The 27,687-nt window shown below is 61.8% G+C and overlaps 2 protein-coding genes across 6 annotated transcripts; one reads left to right on the forward strand and one right to left on the reverse strand.

Annotated features, from left to right (window-relative positions):
* Positions 1 to 273: 273 nt before the first annotated feature.
* On the forward strand, positions 274 to 17,894 carry LOC101932468 (glutamate dehydrogenase 1, mitochondrial-like). Of its 4 annotated transcripts, none has more exons than XM_008174274.4 (12): positions 274 to 932; positions 2,265 to 2,345; positions 3,300 to 3,355; positions 3,887 to 3,950; positions 4,650 to 4,744; positions 5,018 to 5,197; positions 10,001 to 10,138; positions 10,589 to 10,726; positions 11,635 to 11,715; positions 12,078 to 12,293; positions 13,352 to 13,414; positions 14,287 to 17,894. In XM_008174274.4, exons 1-12 carry the CDS (start codon positions 416 to 418, stop codon positions 14,401 to 14,403), a joined length of 1,746 nt encoding a protein of 581 aa, XP_008172496.3. In that variant the 5' UTR covers positions 274 to 415; the 3' UTR covers positions 14,404 to 17,894. The 4 variants fall into 4 exon arrangements, with proteins under 4 accessions (XP_008172496.3, XP_008172498.3, XP_065411275.1 ...); XM_008174276.4 differs by having other exon boundaries at positions 745 to 877; XM_065555203.1 differs by lacking the exon at positions 274 to 932 and adding an exon at positions 1,597 to 1,650.
* Positions 15,465 to 27,456, reverse strand: SNCB (synuclein beta). Of its 2 annotated transcripts, none has more exons than XM_065555204.1 (6): positions 27,206 to 27,456; positions 26,684 to 26,814; positions 22,208 to 22,246; positions 21,761 to 21,879; positions 18,998 to 19,087; positions 15,465 to 15,732 (listed from the first exon to the last, which is right to left on the reverse strand). In XM_065555204.1, the coding sequence occupies exons 2-6, from the start codon at positions 26,802 to 26,804 to the stop codon at positions 15,466 to 15,468; spliced, it is 636 nt and encodes a 211-aa protein (XP_065411276.1). In that variant the 5' UTR covers positions 26,805 to 26,814; positions 27,206 to 27,456; the 3' UTR covers position 15,465. The 2 variants fall into 2 exon arrangements, with proteins under 2 accessions (XP_065411276.1, XP_065411277.1); XM_065555205.1 differs by lacking the exon at positions 15,465 to 15,732 and adding an exon at positions 17,201 to 17,891.
* Between the last annotated feature and the right edge of the window lie 231 nt (positions 27,457 to 27,687).

Below are 27,687 nucleotides of genomic sequence, written 5' to 3' on the forward strand. Positions count from 1 at the left end.
GCCTTGCTGGGCCTTGGCCGCCCGCCCTGGGGCAGCATGGAGCAAAGGCTGCTGGGAGCAACAGCCCACTGCCCCCCCCACTGCCCCCAATGGCCCCGCCCCCTAGGCCTCGCCACGCCCCTCTGGCCCAACGGGTGCAACGTGCTTGGGTCACAGCTGCATTTCCCGCCTTGTCACCCGTTGGCCGGACTCTCAGCCAATCCGAAAGGTGGGATGACACCCCGCCCACTTCCTTCTCAGCCATTCGCGAGCGTCCATCATCTTACGTCCAGCCCCCAGGCCCCTCAGCCAATCAGGAGAGTCTCCTCTCCGACGCTGCCCTGGCCCCCTCTCAGCCAATCAGGGTGTCCGCGTCTCGCCCGCCAGCCCGCGCCTGTGTCAGGAGCAGGCTCCCCGGCCAGCCCGAGGCGCGGCCATGCAGAGGGTGCTGGGGGCCGGGCCGCTGCACTGGGAGGCGGTGGGGGCGGCTCGGCGGAGTGGGCGGGCCGGGCTCAGGCTCCTAGCAGAGGCGGGCCGGCGTAAGGCCGCGTTACTATGGCAGCCAGTGAACGGAGGCGGGGCTCCGCCAACCGGAAGTGACGCACCGGAAGGCGGAAGTGGCGGGAAAGGCGGCTGCGCTCTCGACTGGCGCAGGGGGAAGCACGTGGCGGCCGCGGCCCAGGCCGGACTCGACGCGCCTGGCCTCCTGCCCATGGTGGAGACGTTCTGCGCGCGGGCGATGCGCGTGGCCGAGGCTGACCTGGTGCAGCAGCTCCGCAGCGCGCGGCCCGCGAAGGAGAAGCGGCAGTGGGTGCAGGGCATCCTGGAAACCATCCAGCGCTGCAGCCACGTCCTGGAGGTGTCCATCCCCGTAAAGCGGGACAGCGGCCACTGGGAGGTGATTGAGGGCTGGCGGGCCCAGCACAGCCAGCACCTCCTGCCCTGCAAAGGGGGTAAGGGGGACAAGCCTGAGCCCAGCACAGCCACCACCTCCTGCCCTGCAAAGGGGGTAAGGGGGACAAGCCTGAGCCCAGCACAGCCAGCACCTCCTGCCCTGCAAAGGGGGTAAGGGGGACAAGCCTGAGCCCAGCACAGCCACCACCTCCTGCCCTGCAAAGGGGGTAAGGGAGACAAGCCTGAGCCCAGCACAGCCAGCACCTCCTGCCCTGCAAAGGGGGTAAGGGGGCAGGCCTGAGCCCAGCACTGCCAGCACCTCCTGCCCTGCAAAGGGGGTAAGGGGGGCAGGCCCGAGCCCAGCACAGCCAGCACCTCTTCCCCTGCAAAGGGGGTAAGGAGGGCAGGCCCGAGCCCAGCACAGCCAGCACCTCTTCCCCTGCAAAGGGGGTAAGGGGGGCAGACCCAAGCCCAGCACAGCCAGCACCTCCTGCCCTGGTAAGGGGGTAAGGGGGGGCAGGCCTGAGCCCAGCACTGCCAGCACCTCTTCCCCTGCAAAGGGGGTAAGGAGGGCAGGCCCGAGCCCAGCACAGCCAGCACCTCTTCCCCTGCAAAGGGGGTAAGGGGGGCAGGCCTGAGCCCAGCACAGCCAGCACCTCCTGCCCGGTAAAGGGGGCAGGCCCAAGCCCAGCACAGCCAGCACCCCCTGCCCTGCAAAGGGGGTAAGGGGGCAGGCCCGAGCCCAGCACAGCCAGCACCTCCTGCCCTGCAAAGGGGGTAAGGGGGGCAGGCCCGAGCCCAGCACTGCCAGCACCTCTTCCCCTGCAAAGGGGTTAAGGGGGGCAGGCCCGAGCACCGCCAGCACCTCCTGCCCTGCAAAGGGGGTAAGGGGGGCAGGCCCGAGCCCAGCACTGCCAGCACCTCCTGCCCTGCAAAGGGGGTAAGAGGGGCAGGCCCAAGCCCAGCACAGCCTCCTCTGCCCAGCCTCTCCCTCCATTAACACTCCCGCCAGGTTGATGCTAAAGGCGCTGCAGTGTCCCTGATCATTAACACTGCCAGGGCAGGGTGCTGGTTACCCGCCTTACTTCTCCATGAGCCATTCAGACGAGAAGAGTGTTGGCAGGGAAACACTCCACCACCTCCAGGTTGTTAAATGAAACCTGAGCAGCTGTATCTGGATGGTGTCTGGTGCCCGCGAAATAACCTTCCTTTCTCAGAGCACCTGAGAGGAACAAGTGGAGCTGAGCGATGGCCGATCTGAGCTTGTGACTACGTGCTGCCGTTGCAGAGAGGCTGGCTAAAGCGTTGGGCCCTTTTTGACTCTCCTCTGTGTCACTGTCTTGTTGGATATGCAAGTCTCCTTCATTTGTTGTCTCTCTGCTTTTCCCCAGGGGTTCGGTTTTCGGAGTCAATTAGCATTGATGACGTAAAAGCCCTGGCAGCCTTAATGACATACAAATGTGCGGTGGTGGGTAAGTCAGTGAGAGCTGGGAAGGCGCCCGGTGGGCTCTGTCAGTGGGGTGGTGGTGCTCGTGGAATGCCAGACTTCTATCACCTAGGAGAGCTCATGCTGTGCTTTGATAATGATCGGTGTGTGTTAGCCAAGATATACGGTGCTATGTAAAGTGTGTGATGATGCCCCCAAGCCTCTTGAGGGGTGGGATCGAGGAATTCTGTTCTATCTTGAAAAACTGTGAAAAAACGTGAGCTGGAGTGGGGGTAGGTTAACAAGGGCTGGTGTACGTCCACTACCCATTGTTGGAGTGGCAAACTAATTAATGAGCTTGCGCTGTCCAAGGGAGTCTTGAGCAGTGTGAAATGGTATATTTCTGGGGTGCAAGGTTGGGGGCGGGGATGATTTGCTGATGCGTCTCTCTGTATAATTCATGAGTGGCTCAAGGGAGCCTTCATGCAATTTAGCTGGGTGTGGGCTCCATGTGCTGATGGCTGAGTGATAACAGTGCCTGGAGGGGTTGGCTACTTGCCACTGCCGTAGCAATGTGTGAGACAGCCCAGGCTGGCGAGTTAAGGGGGCACAGCAGTCCCCAGTCCCAGGTTGTACCCTGGAGGTCCTGTCACAGGGGTTTCACTCATGAAATACATCTTGTGTCTCCTGGTTGTCACGGATTCAGTCCTTGCTGGTGGTGATTGTGACAGGTGCAGGTTCCCTAGCCATTCTTCGTTTAGGACCTGGGCCTTACAGATATAGTTATGGAGGCAGTTACAGGTTAGTGTGGCATGGGGGTCTGGCCCTGTGCTCTCGTTACCAGCCGTACTTCCTGTGCGTTGGGTTAGCTCCCCTTCTGGAGCGATGCCCCAGCAGACTTGGGGCAGTCACTCGCACAGCCCCGCTTCATAACAAAAGGGTGTGTTAGGGCAGGACGTCGGGGTGCCTATCACTGATCTGGCTGCCTGATGAATTTCAGATGTTCCCTTTGGTGGTGCCATGGCTGGCGTGAAGATTGATCCAAAGAAGTATTCAGTAAGTTGGCATTGTTTCCTTTTTATTGTTCACGCTCCATTAGCAGGGGATTCCTGCAGCCATTCCTAGCGATGCACTCTGACAAGCGAGGAAGAGGCATTGCTGGTGAGCAGCTCTCTCCAGTGGCTGTGAAAAGCAGCTCTGGGGGGAGAAAGAGCTGATGAGTTTTGATTCAGTATGTTCAGCCGGGCGGGTGACAAAAGACACGCTCGCGGGGCTGGGCCTGGGGCTGGAGCTGTCCCAGCAGGTGTGTCGGGGCAAGTTGTGAGTAAGAGTTGGGCATTCCTTGAGCTGTGAGCAGAGGCGACCAAGCATGCATTCGTTGTCCACGTCAGTCTAACAGGGCGCCCGGTTCTGTACAGCACCGGTTGCATTAACTCCTCCAGCACCTCAGCCATGTTCGAAGCTTTGTGGCCATCAGAACACGCTGCCCCCGTGAAGGCATATGGCCCCTGCTGGCTGCCGTACCTCAGGTGTTTGCTTTTCTTTCGGGGCCCCCAGTAATGGCTGAATGTTGATGTTCTTGCACAGGAAGGTGAGCTGGAGAAAATAACGAGGCAGTTTACGGTTGAAATGGCCAAGAAGGGATTTATAGGTGAGGCTGGCTCCTTCCCACATTTTCCTCCAGGGCTGTATGAAAAATGACTGCTTTGCAGGTAGGCAAAGGACCCAGCAGAGGACCAAGTGGCTAGTCAGCAGGTGTGCTGGGGCCACTGCTTGTCACGTTGAGCGATATTGTCTTGTTTTCACCTGGCGTACACTTAGACTGCAGAGCGTCCAGGATAAGACCCGTCTTTTTGTTCTGTGTTCGTACAGCACCTAGCACAGGGGGTCCTGGTCCCTGGCTGGGCTCCTAGGCGATCTGGTCATACAAATACCACAATACCAGACCACTGATTTGTGACCTTTGCGTTCCATCGAGATTCCCCCGGCCTTTTCAGCAGGGGTGTGTGTGTGGGCTCTGAAGCTTCGTAGTTCCTTCTCCCTCGGCGTGTGACACACACGGATCAAGGGAGAGTCGTCACACAGCAAAGAATCTTGGAGTCCCCATGGGTGTGTGACGGTTGGGAAGAGTCATGGCAAAGCCCAGGGGCATGAGGCTGTGACCGGAGTGGATCGGAAATGCCATGTTGCAGACGGAAGATCATTAGCTACGTCTAAAGGCAACAGTGCGTTGGGTTCAGCTGGCCTTGTAATCCCCGGGCCCTTCAGAAGTGCAGGTGCTGTGATCTGTTTGAACAAAGAGACCGAATTGAGAAGGCACCAGAATTGACAGATCTGTTATCCCTGGCAGGGCCTGGAACTGACGTTGCTGCTCCTGACATAAATACAGGGGAAAGGGAGATGTCCTGGATTGCTGACACCTACTCCCGCACTCTCGGCTACAAGGTAATGGCTTGTTCTACCCAAGCTGAGCCACTGTTGCTTCCTTTAGGGAGGTGGTCCATTCCCATGGCTTGTGGGGTGGCCTCCCACTGAGGTGGGGCTGGGGCAGACTAGCTGGGTCTAGTACTAAAATGGGGTTGACAGTAAAGTTGCTTTATCTTTGACTGGGCTGGGCCTGTGGGTCAAGGAAAGTCTGAACTCTACTGGGCCTTGTTTTCCCTGGACCAGTCGAGCAAGACGCGGGCTTGACCTTTGCTCTTCTGTTTGGAATTGTAGGATATCAATGCCCATGCCTGTGTGACAGGGAAGCCTATTAGTCAGGGAGGAATCCATGGGCGAGTCCCCGCCACAGGCCGTGGTCTGTTGCATGGGATTGAGAACTACATCAACAACACTCTCTACATGAACCTCGTTGGCCTGAGCCCTGGTTTCCCTGGCAAGACCTTTGCGTTGCAGGTAAGCACCGGGCAGAGCCATAACATTGTAAACTAGGCTTGTTTTCTTGTGGTCTTCACTGTCGCCATCGCTCCGTTCCCAGCAGAATTCAGCTGCTTCGCATCCTCCGTCCATGTCGACAAAGGAGCCTTTGTCTTTCAGGCTCAGCTCCAGCAATGCTGCCTGACGTTTATCTCCCAGCCGCCCGTCCGCCGTTGAGAACACAGCCCGTCTCCAGATGGGAAGACAGTTGGCCTCAACGGCTGACCCCCTGCAGCTCTGTGAATTGTGCTGTGGTTTGGGGCAGTGTCCTGTGTTAGCCGTGGAACATCCCAGTGCAGCTTGCTGCGCATTTAATACCTTGGGAACAAAACATGTCGCAGTAGCTGGTTGCATGTTGGTTACACACTAAGGCCAGATGCTCAGAGTTCGGGGCCTGCAGCTACGCCCCTCCCAGGTTCACGTGCCCGCTACCTGTAGAAATAAGCAAGACCCCGTGTGCGGGACCAGAGTCTGCTGCAGGAATCCCTACGTTTTGTGATAACCACTACACCAGTGTTAACTTAATAGTAATAACTCATCCCTAGCTTTTATATAGTGCTCTTCAGTAAATCTCAGGGCTTTCTAGTTTCAGAGTAGCAGCCGTGTTAGTCTGTATCCGCAAAAAGAACAGGAGTTCTTTAGGGCTTTCTATTTGATTTTCATATGTTCTGCTGCCAGGCACCTCTCGTTCCCACGCTCCCCAGCCCGCTCAAACATGCAGCGATGGCTCCTGGATGAATCTCCTCCTTCTCTCCATATGAACCAGGGAAGCAGTGGGGCTTGTAGCTAGCTTCAGCGGGTCAGCTCCCTAGCAGCTCTACCCTCCTGACCCCTGCGCTTGGATTTGTGGAATAGTGCAGAGAGCACGTGCTGTAATCCTGCTTCCCCTCTTGAGGAAATCTGCAGCGAAAGATACAGTTACAGCAGGTCCCAGCAGGGCAGGGAGACGGTGAACAAAATACCAGGTGCCCAGCCACAGCAAAATGGTGAATGCCAGAGCAAAAATGGTGAATTTTGTATCTTGGGAATCTGCCATATTATGGAACTATGGAGTCCACAGGTCCCAGTTTCAAATGAATGAGGTGGTTAGCACTTCTTAGAGCTGTTGTTTCAGGCTCTCTGCAGACTCAGGCAGGCAGCGGTTGCAGACTGTAGGTACTCGGACTGCATCGGTTACACTCGGCTCATGTTTTCAAGGCTCTCTCTGCAACCGTAAGGGCTGGAAACATCTTTTAAAAAAAAAAAAAGCTGAGATTCTGGAGCATGATTCTGTGGCACGGGGAGAATTCCCTGGAATCCGGGAGTTCGCAGGGCTTTGCATGTAAGCCAGGGTCCGATTCTCAGAGGGGAAAGTACCTGCATCAAACATGTTATGTAACTCTGTGCCTCCACCCTGGTGGGTCTGTCTCCAAATCCCCACTGTCTAACCTGAGCCGCTGTAGGACTGGTGTCCTCAGGTCTCTGTGCTGGGTGAGAAGTGAGGGAAGCCTGATTTAGCCAGATGTGTCTGTGTGCAGTCAACCTGGCAGCTTGCCTTCTCTGCCTGCTCTGCATCTCTCTCCACCTTCCCTGCAGATCCCAGTTCAGGGCCTGCCTTGGAACCATGGTGAAATGCTTCCCTCTTGTGTGTCTCCGATAGCTCTGCCCTCTTCTCCTGGTGCTGCCGACTCACTCCTTGCTCTGCTGATCCAGCTCAGTTGTTTATTTTTCCAACCATTGCCTGCATCAGCCCGGCGTTGTCCTGCTGGATGTCATAGCATTTGTCCTGCCAAATGGCAATGGAGCACTTACAGCTCCTGAACTCTGGGTTCATCACAGTGGCCTGGAGAGTCCAGTGCTAATGTGCCGACTGCCTCTGGCAGCGTTACTCACGCGCACCGTCCCTCCTCACCCAGTCCTCTGACAAAAAGCTTTCCAGGATGATGAAGCAGCCTGTGGCCGGGGACTTGAGTCTCCCTAGTCAAAGCTCAGGAAAAGAGCATCTCTGGACTCTGTTGTAGGAAGTTCACTCTGGTCCCGTGATTTCTGTGTCCCATGGTTGTGTTCCTTCCGAACCGATTTATACAGGCTCTCCTGGTGCCTGACCATATGCAGGTACACCTCTGCCTCGATAGAATGCTGTCCTCGGGAGCCAAAAAATCGTACCGCGTTCTATCGAACTGGCTTTGATCCGCCGGAGTGCGCAGCCCCCCCCTTCTCTCCCCCCCCGGAGTGCTGCTTTACCGTGTTATATCCGAATTCGTGTTCTATTGGGTCGCGTTCTATCAGGGTAGCGGTGTATAAGAGACAGGGTGGGGAAGGTAATGTCTTTTATTGGACCAAGTTCTGCTGGGGACAGAGACAAGCTTTCAAGCTACACAGAGCCCTTCTGCAGGTCTGGGAAAGGTGCTGTGAGCGGCACAGCTAAAGATGAGGTGGAACAAATTTGCTTTGCATAAGCATCAGAGGGGTAGCCGTGTTAGTCTGGATCTGTAAAAGCAGCAAAGAGTCCTGTGGCACCTTATAGACTAACATAGTAAGGTTTTTTTTTTTTTGCATAAGTAGTTAACACACATTTCAAGGGACCGTTTAAGGTGAAGTGGCCTGTTAACGTCTCCCCAGTCATAGGGGAGATAGGAGGGGTGGCAGGGTTGAGTGGGTCACAGATTGTTGTAATAAGCCATAAATCCAGTGTCTATTCGGTCCATGAGTTTTAGTGTCTAGCAGAGTTATGAATTGAAGTTCCCAGGCTCGTCTGTTGTGCAGGTTTCCTTTGAGGCTGAGGGTGCAGCTGTGGCACTGTGTGTTTCTACTGTGAACATAGTCGGCATGTCTTTCGGAGCCTGCTGTGCCCTACCCAAGTGTATGGACAGTGTTGTCAGACTTCCAGGCCTTTCTCTACTCACCACCTTGTGGTACCTAGGAGAGCCTGTCAGCAAGATCACACCGAAGCTGCGTAGCGACTCTGCGGATTGACCCTCCAGTCGCTGATGCCCATCGCTCTCAGACTGCAGGAAGACTGGGGTCCTGAAAACATAACGTGCTAAAACTCATGTTCCCATACTCAGTGTTGAATTGGAGAGGTCCCTTCACTTACCGGCACACCCCCTGCTTTACATGGTCCATTCTAGGCAAGGTACTACAGTATTTTACTAATACCACAAATGCAAACGCGCTGTAGCCTATGAGCAGGAGCGAAACGGGCATGGTATGTCCTGTCAGACCTAGCATCTGTACTGCCAAGCAGGGATGGGGTTGTTCTGGAGGAGCTGCTGAGGTCTGGTTGGAATACATTTGTCATGTTTTAATCAACAGCAGAGGAAGGTGTGGCTCACCTGTATTGCATGTAGCATCCTGAGGTTTCTGGGCTGGAATTTGGTGGGTGATGAATCTGAAAAGACAGGGTTGGTCATTAGGCTGGTCGGCATGTGGACCCTGTTGTTCCTTGGGCGTCCTAAGCCTGGTCTCTTTCACATTCAGCTGACAGTTGTGACAGCTGCACTGTGTCCATTTGCGTTCAGGGCATGGGTGTGTCTAGCTGTGTGACAAGCACACGCCCGTTTCTTCAGTGTCTGAAATGACGGGCTTTGTGCAGGGTGACTGCCTGTATGGGAGAGCTGCTGGGCGGGGAACGGGCTGCCGCTGGCCATTGGTTTTTCTTCCCTAATTACCCATTGCTAATGGAGCTCCCTTTCCCTGGCAGTCTCCCAACTCCTTCTTCAGTTCAAGAGCAATATGCTGTGACCTCTGAGTGTCTGTGCCTTGGGCCACAGGACTCCGCCAGCCGAGCTGAGATCCTACAAGGAACTGATGGCTCCAGGAGTCACCTCTATTGAATTAGCTATTCTGAGCAATCTCCAAAGGGATTGTGAACACTTTCTAATTAACTTACTGGGCTAATGAAGCAGAGGAGAGGAGAGGCCCTTGGCTGCTTCATCTTTATAGTTTTTCCTGTGGAAGTTGTTTTTGCTAAATAAGAAATTGGTTTTCAGCTTTGCTTTAAGAACCTGATCCCGGCCAGCAGCTGAGCTAGGATCCGGGGGGGGACGGGGACACCTGTCTTAAGGGGAAGAACATAAGAACGGCCATACTGGGTCAGACCAAAGGTCCATCTAGCCCAGTAGCCTGTCTTCTGACAGTGACCAATGCCAGGTGCCCCAGAGGGAATGAACAGAACAGGGAATCATTGAGTGATCCATCCCCTGTTTCCCATTCCCAACTTCTGGCAAACAGAAGCTGGAGACAGCATCCCGGTGCATCCTTGCTAATAGCCAAGAACCTCACCATTACGAGGTCTCCCTTACCTGCAATAATTCTTCCTCCCTCTGGTTTCTTGGAAGTTAATTGAACCAGCATAGGATAAAAGATCTGCCTAACATTCAGCTAATGTCTAGCCTGCCTTGACCATCCAGGGGGAAAGCCCATTGCAGGAGTTGGTCTGGGTCCATTTTCTGGTAGAATAGAACTCTAGCTTCTTGCTGAGGAGTGCAATGACTGCGAATTGGGGAAGTGATTGTAAACGCCTAGGCTGCTGCGTGACTGGTCCCTTCACCCACCCTGGGCCACCTACAGTGCCAAGACTTGCTGAGTAGACATCAGCCCTCCAAAGACTGAGTCTCGTTAATGGAATCTCGTTAGACCACACGGTCTGGAATGCCCTTGCCACTGGCTCCCATGAGATGGCTGCTAGGCATTTCCAAAGCGAGTCGTGCCCAGCTCCAAACACCTTAAAGGGCCCCAGTGTGGAAATCCCAGTGTGTTTGGATTCCCCCACTTAGCGGCTCTCTGATCTCTTTTCTTTAGGGCTTTGGCAACACGGGCCTGCACACCATGAGGTACCTGCACCGCCACGGAGCGTGCTGTGTGTGTGTCGGGGAGGTGGATGGCGCTATTTACAATTCCAGTGGGATCCATCCCAAGGAACTAAAAGATTATAAGACGGTAGGTTCAATCCAGACCCACAAAAATGTGGTCTTAATGGGTGGGGGGGGGGTGTCCAGCCCAGTTTGAGATGCAGAAGAAATGTGGGGAGTGGGCTGCTCCTCTCCTCTCCTCTTGATTTATGGCTCAAGCGTCTACAAAGGCCAGCACAAGCCGGCCATGGCAGGGTGCTGTGGTGCAGCTGTGGGCCACTTGTAGAATAAATAAATTTACCTATCTTCTAGAACTGGAAGGGACCCCGAAAGGTCATCGAGTCCAGCCCCTGCCTTCACTAGCAGGACCAAGTAGTGATTTGTGCCCCAGATCCCTAAGTGGCCCCCTCAAGGATTGAACTCACAACGCTGGGTTTAGCAGGCCAATGCTCAAACCACTGAGCTATTCCACCCCCCAGAGGAGCTGCTGGCTTTGCAGGCCTGGCTGGACACTGCTGAATTGTCCCTGTCGTTCCAGGAACATGGCACCATCGTCGGCTTTCCGAAAGCAGAGCCTTATGAAGGCAGCGTCCTGGAAGTACCTTGTGACATCCTCATCCCAGCTGCTATCGAGAAACAGCTCACGAAGGAGAACGCGCATCGGGTCCAAGCCAAGGTACGCAGTGCAAAGAACACTCTCCCATGCAGGAGAGCCTGAAGCAATGGGAGCTGCCCCAGGTGCCGGGGAGCAGAATTTGGCCCTTCGTATATAAACGACCCAGTTTAGACTCACTGTCAACATGCAGCGTGCAGCACCTTGCACTCTGAGCCGGCCCTTCCTCGCTGCGATTGTGCAGAGGGAATATGGGCAGACGGGTTCATTTGAATACAGATAAGCATTCCCATGGTGCTGGAGCATGAGGCAGAGGTGATGAGTCGCTGTTACGGCGTCCAGTCACCGGCTGCGATGGTCAAAGTTCCTTATGGAAACCCGAGTGGAATCACGCGTGTGCGGTGAGTCAACCCCTCACTGTGCTGGGAGGGAGTGGGGCCTGCTAGAGCAGCCTCTCCGCAAACTAACCCTCAGCCCCAGTTCAGACATTAGGGCCCTGCCAGAGGGCGAGAAAAGGGTCAGGAAACCACAGGTGGGGAGAGAAATTTCGGAGGGGGAAGGAGATCCGTATCCCCTGCACTCTCCACTAGGCAACAGAACAAATGCAGTACGTCGGGGTAGCCCAAGCATGGGCCTGCTGGCCAGGTGCAGCCTATGGAGACGCCAGGTCCCAGCAGGCATGACCTCCCTGTGGCTCACGGTGGAGCAGGTCGCTCTAGGCCCTAGGTCTGCAGTTGTCTTTACTTTACGCAAACTCTGGGCCGCCCTCAGGCTCTGGTCAGTTACCAGTCTGGTCTTCAGGTGGCGCAGTAGCTGCCTGCTGGTGCTCAGTGCCCTTGGGAAGGGCTGCTAGAAATAACCTTTGTTGAGAGGCGGGAACAGGGCCGCAGTGAGTCTCCCATCGCGACTGCAGCCCCGTGTCCACCTCCTCTGGGCATTGGCTGCCTTGTGCCTCCATTTGTGCTTCACAGATTATCGCCGAAGCTGCCAACGGCCCCACCACACCAGCAGCCCATGAGATCTTCCTGCAGAGAAATATCCTCGTCATCCCGGTACGGCCGACGCCTCTTCACCCCGCCCCCTGCGAGTCGGCCCAGGGTGCGGTGTAGACAGGCGGGAGAGCTTTCCTCTGCTCTCCCTGGGCCCACGGTGGTCCCTGCTCAGCCCTGATGCTCTCGCAAGGCAGGGTTGAGCAGACTTCCCCTCCCTTTGCCAGAGCCGGGGCAGTGGCTGAGAGCTGTCAGATGGACACGAGGCTGTAGGGCCAAATCCAGCAGTGGTGCACAAGCGGGGCTCGGTGGGAGGGTGGGCAGCGTACACCGATTCAGAAGAGTGGCCTGCGCCGTGACATTGTCTGGATTCTGACGGGGCTCGCTCTGGCGGGTCTGTACCATCGCGGCCTCTCCCCTCGCAGGACCTGTATGTGAACGCGGGCGGCGTGACCGTTTCCTTCTTCGAGTGGCTGAAGAACCTCAACCACGTGAGCTATGGCCGCCTGACCTTCAAGTACGAGCGGGACTCCAACTACCACCTGCTGATGTCTGTCCAGCAGAGCCTGGAGCGGACCCTTGGGAAGGACGGACGGGAGATCCCCATCGTTCCCTCCCCGGAGTTCCAGGCCAGGGTGGCAGTAAGTCCAGGCTTTTCCTGGGTAGCAGGGACTCTCTGCTCGTTTCCTTTCCCCTGGAGGGCGGGGGCTGCTGTGGCGCTGGGGAAAGGGCAGCCTCCCTCCGGAGCTGTGGGCCAGATCGGTGCCGGTGCAGGGACAGAGACCTCCCTTATTTGAGTGCAGTGGGCGCTGACGTGGTAAAAGCCAGGACAGCTCTGAGGGCTGCCCACGTTGTGCCCCTGCTGCAAGGGGCCCGTGGGTCTTTGCCAGGGTGCAGAATTACCCAGCTGCAGCCCTGACCCCCCACTCCCCACAGAACACTGCTGTGCCCGGGGACGCACAGAGCCAGCTCTGCACCTGGTGTAGGCCCCCCACGTGCCTGGGGTTCCTGGGAGGACCTTACACCAGCCCCTTTGCCCCAGTGTCACTGGTGTGGAAATGCTCTGGGACTGGCCTGTGCAGACTCGCCGAACGGCTTAAGGACAAATGGCCGGAAGGGTGAGGGACAAAGGCGGCCCCGCAGGCTGAGCTCCATGGCGAGTACGGGGCTGCCGGAGGGGGCATGCCGGCCTCTTGGCTGCAGGCAGCCTGCGCTTTGGCTACCTGGAGCTCAGCCAGCGGTTGGGATCCCAAGTTCCTGTAGCCAGAAACCCAGTGGTGCGGGCTTGGCGCTGGGTTGAGAAGCCAAGGCCGTAGGGACCAGCCCTTGGAAAGGGGGGTCAGGTGCTCGAGTGGATGGGGACCAGTCGGTGTTAGAGGAGAGCCCTGCAGAACTGACGGGGTCAGGGCTTTGTTGCAGGATCAGTGGCTGGGCTTAGCGTGGGACGGAGGACGAGTTACAGTGATCTGAGACCGACAGGGTCATGCTGCTGTAAATCGGGGGCAACCCCTGAGCCAGGGAAGTATCCCCGGAGAAGCAGCAGGAGCACCCGGCCACAGGGTCAGCCTCATGGCCACTCAGCCCGCTGCTAGCCCCTCCGCAGAGCGTGCTGCCTCACCCCGAGGCTCTGTCCGGCTCGGCAAGGCGGGTGATGCTGACCTCGTCCCTGTCAAGGGGTTCATTTGGTTTCCCCTTGCAGGGGGCCTCGGAGAAGGATATCGTGCACTCGGGGCTGGCCTACACTATGGACCGCTCGGCCCAGGTATGTGCCTGTGTCCCCCAGGTGTCACTGCAGCTTGTGCTAACGAGTCCCAGTCCTCGCCCTCTCTAGGTATTCACATGTGCTTGGGAGCTGCTCCGAACCGGGGCCCTGGGGATCAGTCCCAGGGCTGCGGTTTGTTCCGTTCCCTTCGGCGTGGGCGCCCCCGGTTGGAGCCGAGTTCGCAGCTTTTCCCTGTGTAACCCTAATAAAGAGCTTCCCTTGGCCATGGCGCTGTGCCGTTATCGGCGCACAGGGCGAGGCCTGGCCGCTCAGTCGCGATCTCCGGGCTGCTCGAACCACAGTCCCTCCCAGGCCTCACCCACTCGCGCTCTCACTGCTGGGCCCGGCCGGGGAGCGTCTGAGCAGGCTGCAGCCTCGCCCTGAAGTGACTGACAGCTGTCACTGCCCTTGTCGAGGGCTGGGTAGAACTTGGTGCTGCCCAGACTGAAGGCCGGGGGGGTTCCCGCTGGCGATACACTGCCGTGGGGTGCCGTGTTTAGCCGGCCTGCGTGCGCTCGGGTGGCCCGTACCCAGTGCAGTGTGGGGGGCTCTGGGTCCCAGCTACCAGGTGTGTTAGCAGCGCTAGGATTGTTCCATCAAGCTGCTTCTGCAACTGGGAGAGCCGTGCTGGTGCAGCCCCGAGCCTGCCCGGAACAACCCTGTTTTCCCAGCACGGCCTCTCCGCTGCCACTGAAACCCTGGCTTTGGCCTGCCCCTCGGGGCCTCCTCCCAGAAGGGCTCTTGCTGCTGGAGCTGCAGAAGGGATGGTTATGGGCCCAGGCTTGCTGGCGGCTGCTGGATTTCACGCTGCCCCCCAGCCTGCCCCGTGCCCGGCTCAGCCCTTGTGCCTCTGCGCATTGTTTGTTTTCTAGCAAATCATGAACATCGCCACGAGGTACAACCTGGGCTTGGACCAGAGAACCGCTGCCTACCTGTGCGCCATCGAGAAGGTGTTCAGGGTGTACAATGAAGCTGGGTTCGCATACTGACGTGAGCTGTCCCCTGGCCTCCCTTCCTCCCTCCCCGGGCTAAGGGCACAGCCACCTGCCCACGCCTGAAATGCTCCCAGAAAGAGACTTGTGGGGGGGGGGGGGGGGAGAGACGTGCTGGAGGGGGGGTCAGGGCACGTTTGTCCCTGTGGCTGCAACCTCAGCCCTCCCGCACTGCACGGGGAGCCGCTGCCGTGGGGTCACCTAGTTCTGAGAGTGTCACCCCGGCAGTGCATTGTCTATTCATAAACTATTTACTGGGAGCAATGCCCCCCCCCAGGGTCTCAGCATTTCCCTTCGGGGGGAGCGAGGAGGGGGCTGCGCGTCCCGGTGACTCCAGCTCCGCCCAGACCCCTTGAGAGCCTCTTGGGCTTTGGGTGCAGCTGTGCTGAGGGCGCTCGGGATTGGCTGGGTCACCTGCAGCGGGACGCTGCCTTCCCTGCCCATCCCTGCAGCGGCACCTGGTGCTCTCCTTGCCTGACTCTGCTTCTTGGGCTGCCGTAGCTCGGGAGGGCAGGGTGCTGGTGACATCCTGCACCCCGCAGCGGGCAGGCCAGGCGCGGAGGCTCCTGCAGCATCCAGGCCTTCATGTCATTCACATGCAGCGAGCTCCTCTGGAGAGGGCAGGCAGAGCCGCTGGGCTTCCTACAGCGGTACAGGGCAGGTCACCCCCCAGGGCCTTTCCACGTGGTGATGCCCATAGCGCTGCAGCAACCAGTGAAACTCCGAGCGCCCCTGCCCCCGACCATCCTGGGCCGTGTCGCTGACTTCCTGCTTGTTGGCTTTCATGGCATTCCTGCCTGCCTCTGAGCTCCCCCCCTCCGGCTGTACTCCTGCAGCCGGGCCTGCCCCCTGGCTCCGCACGCCTGCGAGTAGTGTGGGCATGAGCAGCACGCTCCACCTGGTGCAGCCTCACGTGACCGGGACTCTCCCTCTACGGCAGAAGGGTAGAGCGAGGCTGCCCCATGGCACTGACATCCGCCTGTATTCAGCTGGGCGGGGTAGTGTTCTGCCTAGCGATGGGACGTCTCCAGGAACGGTGAAGGGATGGAGAAAACAGGTTCAGGGTTTTGGGTGGGTTGGTTTTTTTTTAATGGAAATTTTGGGAAAAATTGAAATATCTGCCGTAGTTACTTGTTTGTCAAAACTAAACTTGATTTGCTCTTTTAGAACGAGCAATGTACGGTGTAGAAGGGAGGTAGCCAAGCGTTGCTTGGTAGATTTAGGAAATAAGTATAAATTCTTTCGCTTTGCTGGAGTAATGATGTCACGTGCGGCTCGTGTTCGGGGGGAGCTGCAGCTGCACTCAGGTGGATTCGGTTTTGCCCGCTGGCGAATGAGAAAAAATCGGAGATGTTGAAAATAGAAAACATCAATAGTGGTGTCAACAGCGGGAAGGTCACAGCCTGTGGGCTCAACACCAGTATGGAACTAGACCCGCCCTGCCATCGTCCTGCAGCCCCACAAGGAAGTTGTGGTTCTAGAGAAGGAATATCCCCATACCCAAGGAGCAGCAGGCAATTTGAGTATAGAGCCACCCCGGCCTCTTTAACAGTGCACGGTCCGCCCTGTGTGCTGTCCTTCTGGACAGATCTCACCAAAGGCAGACCGGGAGTGAGAGAAGGGACCCACCTCTGCTCCTTGTGCCTGGTGTATGCGAGTTCCTTGGGGCCCAGACCACGAAGGGTTAAGGAGGATTTTTCTGAAGGGTCGCCCCTCACGTGCTCTCGGGACCTGGCCCCTTGTCAGGTGGGGCAGTGGGGTGCTGAGCTCGGCAGCCAGCACAGGAGGGGGAGCATCATAGCACCAGGAACTTTGTAAAGTCACCGACCTGCATCGGCCTGTCCCCCCGGCCCCCCACCGGCACCTGCCTCATGGCCTCTCGCGATTCCTCTGGCCAGACCATCTCCCAGAGCCCTTCACGGGAGCAGAGGCAGGGCCTAGGGGCACCAGGACTCCTGGGTTCTGGGCCTGCGTGAGGCTCAGCACGTCACTGCATAGCCTTATGCCTGCTGCTCCCCCCTCCCTTACACAGGCAGGTAAGGCCACCTGCTTCCTAGGGGTCATGCACCCCTTGGGGCTGGGGTCCCAGACAGCCTGGCCCCTGCCCTGTGGGTGCTGGGACCCATGGCAAGGGGGCGGTGGGCTCGGCGCCAGCCCCCCAGAGTGCACCTGGCCAGGCCCTTCCCCCTCGAGCAGCTGCCCATGGGGTCTCATTGAGCCAGCCCCTGTCCCCGTGCCCCAGCCATGGGCTCTGTCTGGTGCTGGAGCAACGTGCTGGGAGGGGGGTCCCTGCGGGCTGAGCTGAGGGGACCCTGCAGGGTGCAGACTGGGGGTGCTCAGAGGCTGCAGTGCACCGGGAGCTGCCGGCACGAGGTGGGGGCTGATACCCAGGCCTGCAATGCCGGGGGTGGGGGGGCGCTGCAGCTGGTGGGATTTTCTCCCACGTGGGGGTTGCTGAGTGTGCACCGAGCTGGGGACGGGGGCCTGGGGGGAGTGCTGTACCCACTCCAGCTGTGGGGCAGTGGGGGCTGGAGCCCTTTACCTCAGGGCAGCTGTGGGGCTATCCCTCGCTCCAGAGTCTGGGGGTCTCTGAGTTACACTCCCCCCTGCCCGCCAGGGAAGAGGCCTGTCCCCTAGGGACTGGGCTGAGCCCAAACGCCCCAGGCTGGAGGCAAGTGGCTGGCGCCCCTTCTGGGATGTGACCCCCATGCCCAGCCCTGTGGGTTACACACCATGACCCTGCAGGGCATTCCCCCCCCCCCCCCCCCCAGGAACAACAGGCCCACACCAGCCGTGACAGACAAGATCTGGCTTTATTCACGGACGGGGCAGCTGTGTCACTGGCAGCTGCCCCGTGTTGCACACGTGGGGGGGGGAGGGGATCCATGCCATGTCACAACACTGCATCGGGGTGGGGGGTGTCTCTTATCGGGGTATTTGGAGAGCACAGACACGACAGCTGTACGGGGCGGGGGGGTCACAAGGGCATAAACCATCCATCAGAATATCAAAAAAAGTTCCATGAAGACGGGCGCAGGATCACTGGGAGGCGCGTGCAAGCGAATGTACAGCAGCCCCGGGGGTGCGTGCCGCACCAGGGCTCCCGCCGGCCAGGCTGCTCAGCTCAGCGAAACATGCTGGGGCCGGACGCGGGGCCGGCCGGGCTTATGGCGCTGGGAGGGACACAGGGCGATAAGCCGGGCCGGGAGGACACGGCTCTGGGCGGCTGCAGGACGACGACTTTCTCTTTACGCTACAGGACACAATACAGCAACGCAGCCTCCAGCGAGGCCCCCGGGCGCGGGGCTGCAGGAAGAACTTGTGACTTAATGGGGCGGGGGGTCCTTGCCATCGCCCCCTGCGCTGGCACCTGCCTGGGGAGAGGCCGGGGAGGGGCACAAGGGGGCATTGTCATTATTGTGCTGCTGGTGGAGGTGGCGGGGTGGGCGCGGCCATTACGCCTCCGGCTCGTACTCCTGATAGTCCTGCGGGGAAGAGAGACCGCGGCTGGCGTGAGCTGGCGACTGCGCGGTGCCAGGGCACCCGGCACGGCCTCCACGCGGCGGAGCTGCCTGGCCAGGGGCTGCCCCAGGGCCCCTGTCCCCAGCGTGTGCTGGGGACCCCCTGCCCTGGCACTTCTCAGCAGCCACCGCTGAGCTGCAGCCCAGCCGGGCGCCTCAGGCCAGGCAGTGACGTGGGTCCAGCACCAGAGACTCGCTCCATGTGGGGCTGTGGCCCTGGCTGCATTCCCAGAAGCCTTTGTGCCAGGTTGGACACCCCCCCCCCCCCCGGGCCGGTCTGCACAAGGCAGCGGACCCGGCTGGCACAGTCCAAGTGCAGGGGAGAGCAGCCTCAGGGCTGCCCATGGAGCCGAGACCCGCCGGGCGCTGAATGCTCTGACCAGGCCCTGGCCCCAGCCCCAGCATGGGCCCCGCCGGGGGCTGCTTTGGGGCCAGGCTGGGCAGTGCCTGCCATGGGGGCATCTCCTCAGGCTAGTGGGTGAGGGACCGAGCCTGCCCCAGCCAGCGGCCGGAAGGCACATGGGTGACAACCTCCCCAGCGCAGGCTGCTCCGCCCTGGGGCCGTGACCAGGCCTGACGCCTTCCCCCTCCAACAGGGCAGGGTGCGGGGCGAGCTGGGAGTGCAGTGGGGGGTGTCCCACTAGGCTCAGCCTGACGTCATCCCCCCCAGCCGACCGGGTGTTACCCAGCAGAGGGGCCGGGGAACGGGGCCTTTACTAGATCCAGCCACAGAGAACCGCAGCCTGCCCTGCCCAGGAGCTCCCAACTCCGGGAGGGGCACGGGGCTGGGCTGGGCTCCCGTCCCTGGCAGCGAGCTCCGGGCAGGCTGCTCCCACCGCCCCACGGTTCTGACCCCCGACCTGAGGGTGTCTGGGGAGGGGTCTCTGTACCCAGGGCACCAGGGACACTGGGCCGCACACAGCCCGGGCAGAAGGGCTGCAGCTGCTGTGGGCCCAGGGCCTGGTGCCGGGGGGCGGGGGCACCAGCGTGGGTGGTGCCATGGGCCAGGTGAGCCCATCCCCCGGGCATCCGGGCTCCTGCCCTGCAGAATCGGCCCCACCCCCCCGTACCTGAGGTGGCTCGTCGTAGTTCTCACCCTCTGGCTCTAGCAGGGGTTCAGTCAGCGGCTCCTCCACGGCCTCCTGCCCGACCTCCTCAGGCTGCAGGGGGGAGAGCGGCATCAGGGCAGCCGGGCTCGTGCAGGAGAGAGCCAGCTCCCCGAGGGCCCCCGCATGGCACCTCCCTTGGGGCCACAGCACAGGGCCCAGAGAGGCGCAGCTCTGCCGGGGCCAGGGGGGGGCAGCAGTGGGGGGGGGGCAGGGCTCTGGGGCCGGGGGGGGGGCAGGAACACCCATGGGGGGGCAGTTTGGGCCATTTGTTGCTCTCCTTTGTGCTGTACGTGGGCCCTGAGGCACTGTGGGTAATAATGCCACCCCACTGTCCCTGCAGGGAGCCCATGGGCTGGCCCTGCCCCTGCCCGTCCCCCTCCCCCCACGCCCCCGGCCCAGCCCCACCTGTCTCCAGGTCCCTGCAGCCCTGAGCTTGGCTGGTTGAGGGGGCGGCTGGGTCCTGCCCGCGCTGCTGCAAGGAGTGGGGGGCAGAGGGGCTGGGGAACAGGGCTGGGTCATGGGTGGGGAGCCAGGCTGGGCCGTGGCCCTCTGGGCCCCTTGGCTCCAGCCCTGGCTCAGGGGCTGCTGAGGTCTGGGCTCTGCTCAGCCCCAGCGATTGGCCTGGCGCAGCCACGTCCTCCCCTGCCCTCCCCTTGCAGCTGCCCGCTGCCGCGGCCTCCTTGTTTCAGCTGTTGCTATTTTCGGATAAGCTGGAAGCAAACGGCTCATTGTGGCAACTCGGCTTGTGGAGGCTGCAGCTGTCGGGCACCTCACGGCTCCAGTGACAGCAGCCACGGCAGTGCACATCCCCGCACGTGCACACCCCCACGCACGGCCTCATACACGCACACACACCCGCACAGCCTCGTACACGCACAACCACCTATGCATGGCCTCGTTCACGCATACACACGCCCCTATACATCCCTGCACGTACATGCACCCACGCACGGCCTCGTACACGTACACGCACCCATACACGCGCACACCCCATCCTCATCCTTGTAGACACACACGCACCCACACACGTCCTCGTACACGCATGCACACATCCACACACATCCCTGCACATACATGCACCTACGCACAGCCTTGTATACACACGTCCATACACATCCCCACATGTACACACCCCCATGCACGGTCTCATACACACACACACACCCATGCACGGCCTCGTACACACACCCACACACCCATGCACGGCCTCGTACATGAATGCACACGGTCTACACATCCTTGCATGTACACGCACGTAAGCAGAGCCTTGTATACAAACACATCCATACACATCCCCACATGTACACACACCCACACACGGCCTCGTACACACATGCACACGTCCACACACATCCCTGCACATACACGCATCTATGCACAGCCTTGTACATGTGCACACCCCCACGCACGATCTCTTACACGCACGCACACATCTATACACATCCCTGCACGTGCACACACCGACGCATGGCCTCGTACACGTACACACATCCCCACGCACGGCCTCGTACACAAACATCCCCACACACATGGCCTTATATACACACATCCATACACATCCCTGCATGTGCGCACACAAGAGCTCGTCCACACACGCACACGTCCACACACATCCCTGCATGTGCACACCCCCATACATGTACACACATCCATGTACGGCCTTGTATACACATACGCACCCACGCCCGGCCTTGTACATGCACGCAAACGTCTATACACATCCCTGCATGTACACATCCCCACGCACGGCCTTGTATACACACACATCCTTGCACGTACACGCACGCACACGTCCGTAAACCTCCCCACATGTACACACCCTTCCACATGCACACAACCATGTACACACGTGTCTGCACATGTCCATGCATGCACCCCCCCATCTCCACCCGTGTGCGGATCCCAGCGCGCCCCTTAGGTACCCGCTGTGCACACCACGCGCCCCCTCAGCGATTCCTTTCCAGCCAGCGGCGGTGCTGTCCTGGCCGTGATGGGGGAGAGTCACCCCCTGAGCAAAGAGCCGCCCATTCCTCCTGCTGCTCCCACTCCCCCCGGCCAGGCCTCCCTCAGCTGGGGAAGCCAAACCAGCTGCACTGAGGGGCTCGGTGTCTGCGGATGGCTGGGCAGCCTGGCCGGGGCTCAACCCGATTCGCAGTGGGACTTTCCACCTTCCAGACGCTCGCCTCCCTGGCACAGTCTGGCCCCTGCTGTGCCTGGGGAACTCCCTGCCACAGGGCAAGCTGGGCCAGGTCAGCTGACCCCTACTGGGCTCCAGAGAGGGCAGCGGCCTAGCGGGAAGGAGGCAGCGAGGGGTCAGAGCCTGAGCCAGGAACGAGCGGACGCAGAGCAGCGCCCGGAGCTGCAGCGAGGAGCCTGGGGGAAGCTGGTGAGAACTGGCCAGAGCTGGGAGCCCCTGAGAAGTGGGAGGCTGGGGCAGGGCTCCTGTTGGTGGGGGGGCTGGAGCGGGAGGGTGGATCCCCTGAGCAGGGGCGGGGAGGCAGAGGGGGATGGGAAGCCGGCTTTCGGGGTATTACCGCCGTGGTGCCCAGGGGTGGGGGGTATATCAGACCCTGAGATGATGTTCCTTTCATGGGCAGAAGACAGGGGAAACTGAGGCAGGCGCACCGGGCAGGGCCTGACAGCCACCCTGTGGACGTGGGTGCGGGACGCCCTTTGTCCCTCTGGAGAGGCTGCACCCCCCGGCTCGCTGTAGGGGACACTCACCTTCAGGTCAGTGGGGAACTCCTCCTTCTTGACCAGGCCGGTGGCGGCCGCGATGTTCCCAGCCCCTGAGATGACGGCCCCCCCCAGCTGGGACGCCTGCTCCTTGGTCTTCTCAGCCACTGGAAGAGGCAGGCGGAGCCGCGTTACAGCCCGGGGGGGCCCCTCGGCTGCCAGGCAGGGCCCGGCTGGGGCTAGCGCACGGGGGGCCTGGCACCTCCCCCCACCCTGCATGTGCCCTGTGGGGCAGACTCAGCCCTCCCCCATCAGGCGTGGGGCCACGGGGCGGCTGGGTTTCAAGTCCTGGCCCAGCAGCTCCGAAGCCCGTGTTCTGGCCCCCATTACATAACGGGCTTTAGGCCGGTGACATCACAGCCCCCGATTAGCCTGAGCTCGTTAGTGCAGCCACCCACGCGTGGCACTGGGCCGGGGGAATAGAGCAGCTGGTACCTGAGGTGACGCCTTGCACCACGCCTTGGGTTTTGCTTCCTAGAGAGAGCGAGAGAGAGGGGGTTAGAGGGACTGGTGCCAGGCGGGGCCGTGGAGTCCATACAGGCGTGTGGGGCCATGCCCTTGCTGCAGCCGCACCGCACGGGGCTCCACCGCACGGCTCTGCTGATGCCCTGCGACCCGAACCCGCGGGCTCGGCAGCCTGGCCCAGCTCACTCACTGACCCATGCAGATCACGCCAGGCTGGCTCACGTCAGCACCTCCTCGTACTGCCCCCCCCCCCGACACGCACCCCCTCTCACCCCAGAGGCTGGCATCTCCCTGGCGATACCCCATGGGCAGGTTGGGGGGTTCCTGGCTGTCCCGGGCGTGCCCTGCACACGTGGTCTCTGCACTCAGCAGCGGGGGGCATGCGCTGAGCGGGGCTGCGGAGAATAAAGCAGCCGCGGAGCTGACCGCCAGGGAGGCAGCCGGGGTCTGGCCAGGACTCGCTGCCCCCTGCTCTGGGGGGGAGGCTGCTGCAAGGAGGAGCCATTGGGGTGCAGGGGGGGCCCTGGCCTCTGGCTGCTGCTCACCCAACTCCCTGCGCAGGCCAGGCCGGGGGGCCGATGACTAGGAGAATTGCTGGATCAGGCCTGCCCCTCTGTAGGGGTGGCCTCAGCGGCTAGCAGGGGAGTGTCAAGGGCGGGGATCCGGGGACCCCTTCCCGCTCTGGGTTGGGGGCCGGGGGGGCGGTTCTGGAGCAGTGGACGGCTATTGCGGGGGGCAGGACAGATGCGTGGGAGAAGGGCACTGACCAGCTGAGTGACTCCATGAGGGAGAAGCTACCCAGCCTGTGGACGTCTGCTGGGGCCCCCAGGGACTCCGCGGGGGCCGTTAGAGCCTGTTTTCGGGGGAGCCATGTCCCTGTGAGCGTGCGACGCTGTGCAGGCTAGGTGTCCCCACCTGCTCCCTGGGCCCTGGCAGAGCGAACCGGGGGGGGAGGGGGCTTCTGGGACAAGGTGTGTTCAAGCTATGGGGCAGCCTGAAGGGCCAGCTCTGAGCTAGGGGCTAGGCAGCCAGGCCCTGGGGGGCAGCTCAGGTGGGTGCTAGACCCATCTGCACTCTAAGAGCCTGGGAACCCCCTGGTTGGGGCAGTGGCCAGCAGCCTGAGTGGCTGGGAGGGGGAGCTGTAGGAAGGGGGAGTGCGAGGGGAGGGGGAGCGCCATGGGGAGGCAGAGCCGTGGGGAGGGGGAGCTGTAGACAGGGGGAGCGCCATGGGGAGGGGGAGCGCCGTGGTGCTGCTCTGGGATGGGGGCAGGCGGGCGCGTTGCAAAGCCAGCGCTGGCGGAGCCCAAAGCACACCGCAGGACAGCGGCCCCTGGGCGGGGGGCAGTTTCGGAGCAGAGATCAGCCCAGGCGGGCAGAGCACAGAGACCAGCTGTGATGCTCAGCCGGGCTCCAGGAAACAACCCTGGGAGCATCCAGCCATGGTGTGAGGCAGGCCCCGTATGGAGCAGCTCGGAGCAGACGGGCTTCCCGGGCGCCGGCTGTGGTGAAGCTGGAGCGGCAGGGGAACGGGAGAAGCTTGAACAAGACCCACAGGGGGCGCCGCCCTCCTGAGCCTGAGGAGCCCCGACTCCGCCCAGCACGGACGCTTCAGGGATGCCAGCTGGTGGCCGCGGTGGGATTCTGCTCGCGCCCAGCACGAGGACAGCCCCAGCAGCACATGGAGGGGCCAGGGCAGAGGCTGCCCTCCAGCAGGAGGCAGCCAAATGTGGCATCTGTGGGAAGAGGACGTGAGGGAACACAGGGTCCCCGCTGCCATGGGCCCGAGGCTGGGCGGGAGCAGGTCTAGCGCAGCGGAGAGTCACTTACAACGTCTGACACTCGCATGCGGACTCGGGCTGCCCTGACACGTGACTGAATCCCGCGGGCATCGAGGGGCACCGTCCTCACCCGCTGGGAAGCCCAGCTCACCTGCCAGGAGTTAGTAACGGATTCCCGGGGCAGGTCGTGATCGATCAGGGCAAGCCCTGGCTTTCCAGGTCACACGGCGTAGCAGAAACGTCAGCGTGAAGAGCAAAGCGTTAGCACATCACAGCACCCCCAGGGCTCGTTAGCATCTCCAGCTCAGAGACCCCTGGGCAGAGGGACCAGACCCTCAGTGCCAACGTCCAGCAGGATCCTCAAGCCAGAGACAACAAACGCTGGGGTAAGAGACACAACCGCTAAATGCCTGAGTTTGCCAAGAGCCTGAGACCATAGCTGTGAAAGGGGAACTGCCCTGGGCAGGGCAATTCCAAGGCCCATGGCTCTGGGGGACCCTGCCAACCCAGCCCCAAGGGGACAGAAGGGCCCAAGCAGATACTCCTCAGCGGCTGGGGTGCCTATTGGGGGACCCCCCCACCTCATGGGGGAAGAGAGGGACCCCTGCAGTTCCCAAGGGGAGTGGCCTGGGGCCGTGGTGCAGGGATGGAGGGTGTGGGGTTCCCAGTGCTCACCCCACATCGCCCCCGGGCTGGGGCCAGCCCCAGGGGAACTGCGCCTCCCCCCACTCCTGAATCCTCCTCCGGGAGTGCCCTGGAAAGGAGACCCAAGCTGCCGAGATCGGCCACGCTGGTCACATGGGCCTGGTGCCACCCCTGCTTGGCTGGTGGATTCCTCGAGCTGGGGTTGGGGGCCCCCTGGCTGGGCGTGTGGGGTTCGCGGGAAGCAGGGATTGCCCACAATGGCTGCCCCGTGTGCCCCCATTTGCTGCACGGCCCCCGAGCTGCGGCTGGGATCCTGCTCGGGTCTGTTTCAGCTGGGATGGAGGTGCTCAGCTCTGGGGCCCGGGGGCTCTGCCCGGAACAGCCAGGACCCATGGAGGTGGGAGAGGCCACAGGGTAACATCTCCCTTCCTTTGTGCTCCCCCAGCCCTGCCGGTGCCCCTCAGTCCCGACCCGCAGCCCCTGCTACGCCAGCCCTGCGCCAGCTCCCTCCCACAGCACAGGCAGCGCTCCCCCGACACTCAGCGCTGCCCCCAGCTCCTAGCCCAGCCAGCGCTCCCCCCGGCTCCCTCCCGTTCCCTATGGCACCCCCTGCTGGGAGCAGCTCATCCAGCCAGCTCTCCCGCCCCACGCCTTAGGGGCACTCCCTCTGGGAGACGTGGGCGGAGGGATCTGTCTCCCTGGAGTGGGCTCTGGGGCAGCTGTTTGTTCCTCTCCCCTCCAGCTTGTCAGGACTAAATCAAATCCCTCCCCAAACTGGTCTCTGGGCCCCACGTCACCCACATGCAGGGGCTCTGCCCAGCTTGAGGGGCGAGAGGTGCCAAGCTGTGGTGGGGCAGGCTCCCACAAGCTGAGCCCCCAGCCCCCCTGACGGCCCCTCGGCCTGCTGGGCGTGAATCCCCGTGAACAGAGCCCAGGCAGGGGTTGGGAATTAGACTGAGCTGCCAAGGTCTGAGCCCCCCCCAGGGTGGGTGGGGGGGACAGTGCCAGAGCAGGCCGCGCCTGTGGCGGGGCGGGGGGCTGGGTCCAGGAGTGTCTGCAGAGCAGCCCCGCCAGGGACTTCACACTCCCCAGCCCTGGAGGCTTCGGCTGCCGGCCCCACGTCAGAGCATCGCCACCACCAAACACGACTGACCGGGAGCGCTTCCCCCGTACAGCCTGGTCCGTACAATCCACAGCTATGGGCCCAGGCCCGTGGGCAGGCAAGGGGCAGCAGGCCCCAGACACTCCTTCATGGCCAGATCCTCAGCACACGCGGGTGCTGCTGCTTCCCGGCAGGCGGGGCCGGGCTCTGCGGGGGCCTGGGCACAGGGGGCTCTTGGCTCTGTGCCAGTCTGAGTGCCCTGAACTTTGTGTGTGTGTGTGTGGGGGGGGGTGCGGCGCAGGCACCAGGCAGCCAGGACAGAGCGCATCTCCTGCACACAGCCCGGGCGCCGGCAAGGCCCCCCCGCCAGTGCCCCCCGGGGGCCAGACCTGGGGCCACCAAGGGCACCCGGCAGCTGCAGAGAGCAGGGCAGGGGGCAGCTGCCCCCGTCAACTGGGGAGCTCCAGGCACTGACCTGGCGCATGGCCTGTGCCGGTCTGGCATTGCACTGGGGGTGGCAGGTCCACCGACCGCCCTTGGAGATGAGGGCAGCTGTGGGTCACGTGCCAGGGCCTGGGACCCCCTGGCCAGGGTGACCAGATGTCCCGGTTTTATAGGGACAGTCCCGATACTTGGAGCTTTGTCTCATATAGGTGCCAATTACCCCCCCCTCCTGATTTTTCACCCTTGCTCTCTGGTCACCCTCCAGCTGCCCTTTGCCAAGGGCTGAACCTCCCCCGCCAGCTCCGGCGCCTGGGCTCCGCCTGGCCTGCTGCTCCCAGCCGCTGGCAGGGCGGGGACCCCCGGGACCCCCAGGGCTGGACGCAGGCACCGGGCCCCCAGAGCCTCCCCCCGCCCGTCTATCGCCCCAGGCGGCTGCCACCCGGAGCCCCGGCTCTGCCAAGCCCCCCGCAGCCTTACCCACGTACAGCACCCCCTCCTTGGTCTTCTCCGCAGCCTCCGCCACCCCCTGCTTGGTCTTCTCCGCCGCGGCGACCACCCCCTCCTTGGCCTTGGACAAGCCCTTCATGAACGCGTCCATGGCGGCGGCTCTGCATGGAGACAGACCCGCAAGATGGCTCCGGAGCCCGGCCGCTGCCCGCGGTGCCCCCCAGCCCCCCCGTGCCAGGGCAGCCCGGGCACAGCTGTACCACCCGCTCCCCCGGCGCAGGGAGCGGCTCCTCCCGGGCGCGCCCCCGCCTGGTGCCGCTTGGGGGGGGCGGACCCCCCCCCAGCCCGGTTCGGAGCCCAGCGCCCCAGATCTCGCCCCCCCCCCCAGTTGCCCCCGCCGGCTCCGTGTCCTTGAAACGCAGGAAGGATGCAAAGAACCGAGCCGGGGGGGGGGGGGGGCAGCCCCGGAGCGGGGGCACAAGCCGGGCAGCTCCCAGGGGACGGGGGGGGGGGTCCTTGCTGCGGGCCGTGCCCCCCCGGGCCGCCTCTCACCTGCAATCGGCGATGGCGCTGGGCTCGGGCGGCTCAGCGCGGCTCTGCCATGGAGCGCTTCGCCCTGCTGAATATTGCGCTGCGCCGGGCGTCCTACAGCCGCGGGCGAGGGGATTTCATCAGCAGCGCGCAAGCTGCGCTGCGCCGCCCCTCCTCGCTGCCCGGATGAACGGGAACCCCTGGGCCGGTCCCCTGCCTGGCTCCTGCGGGGGCTGGGGGACAGGGACTCTAGCGGCAGCTCGGGAGGGAGGGGGACTCCCAACTCCACACACACCATGTGGCTGGGGGGAGGTGGGATGGCTGCACTCAGGGGATGCAGGGGGCGCAGTGGGGCAGGGCTGGGGGGATGCAGGGAGCGCAGTGGGGCAGGGCTGGGGGGATGCAGGGAGCGCAGTGGGGCAGGGCTGGGGGGATGCAGGGAGCGCAGTGGGGTAGGGCTGGGGGGATGCAGGGAGCGCAGTGGGGCAGGGCTGGGGGGATGC

The sequence above is a fragment of the Chrysemys picta genome, chromosome 8 (assembly GCF_011386835.1).
Source record: "Chrysemys picta bellii isolate R12L10 chromosome 8, ASM1138683v2, whole genome shotgun sequence".
NCBI classification, from domain to species: Eukaryota; Metazoa; Chordata; order Testudines; family Emydidae; genus Chrysemys; species Chrysemys picta.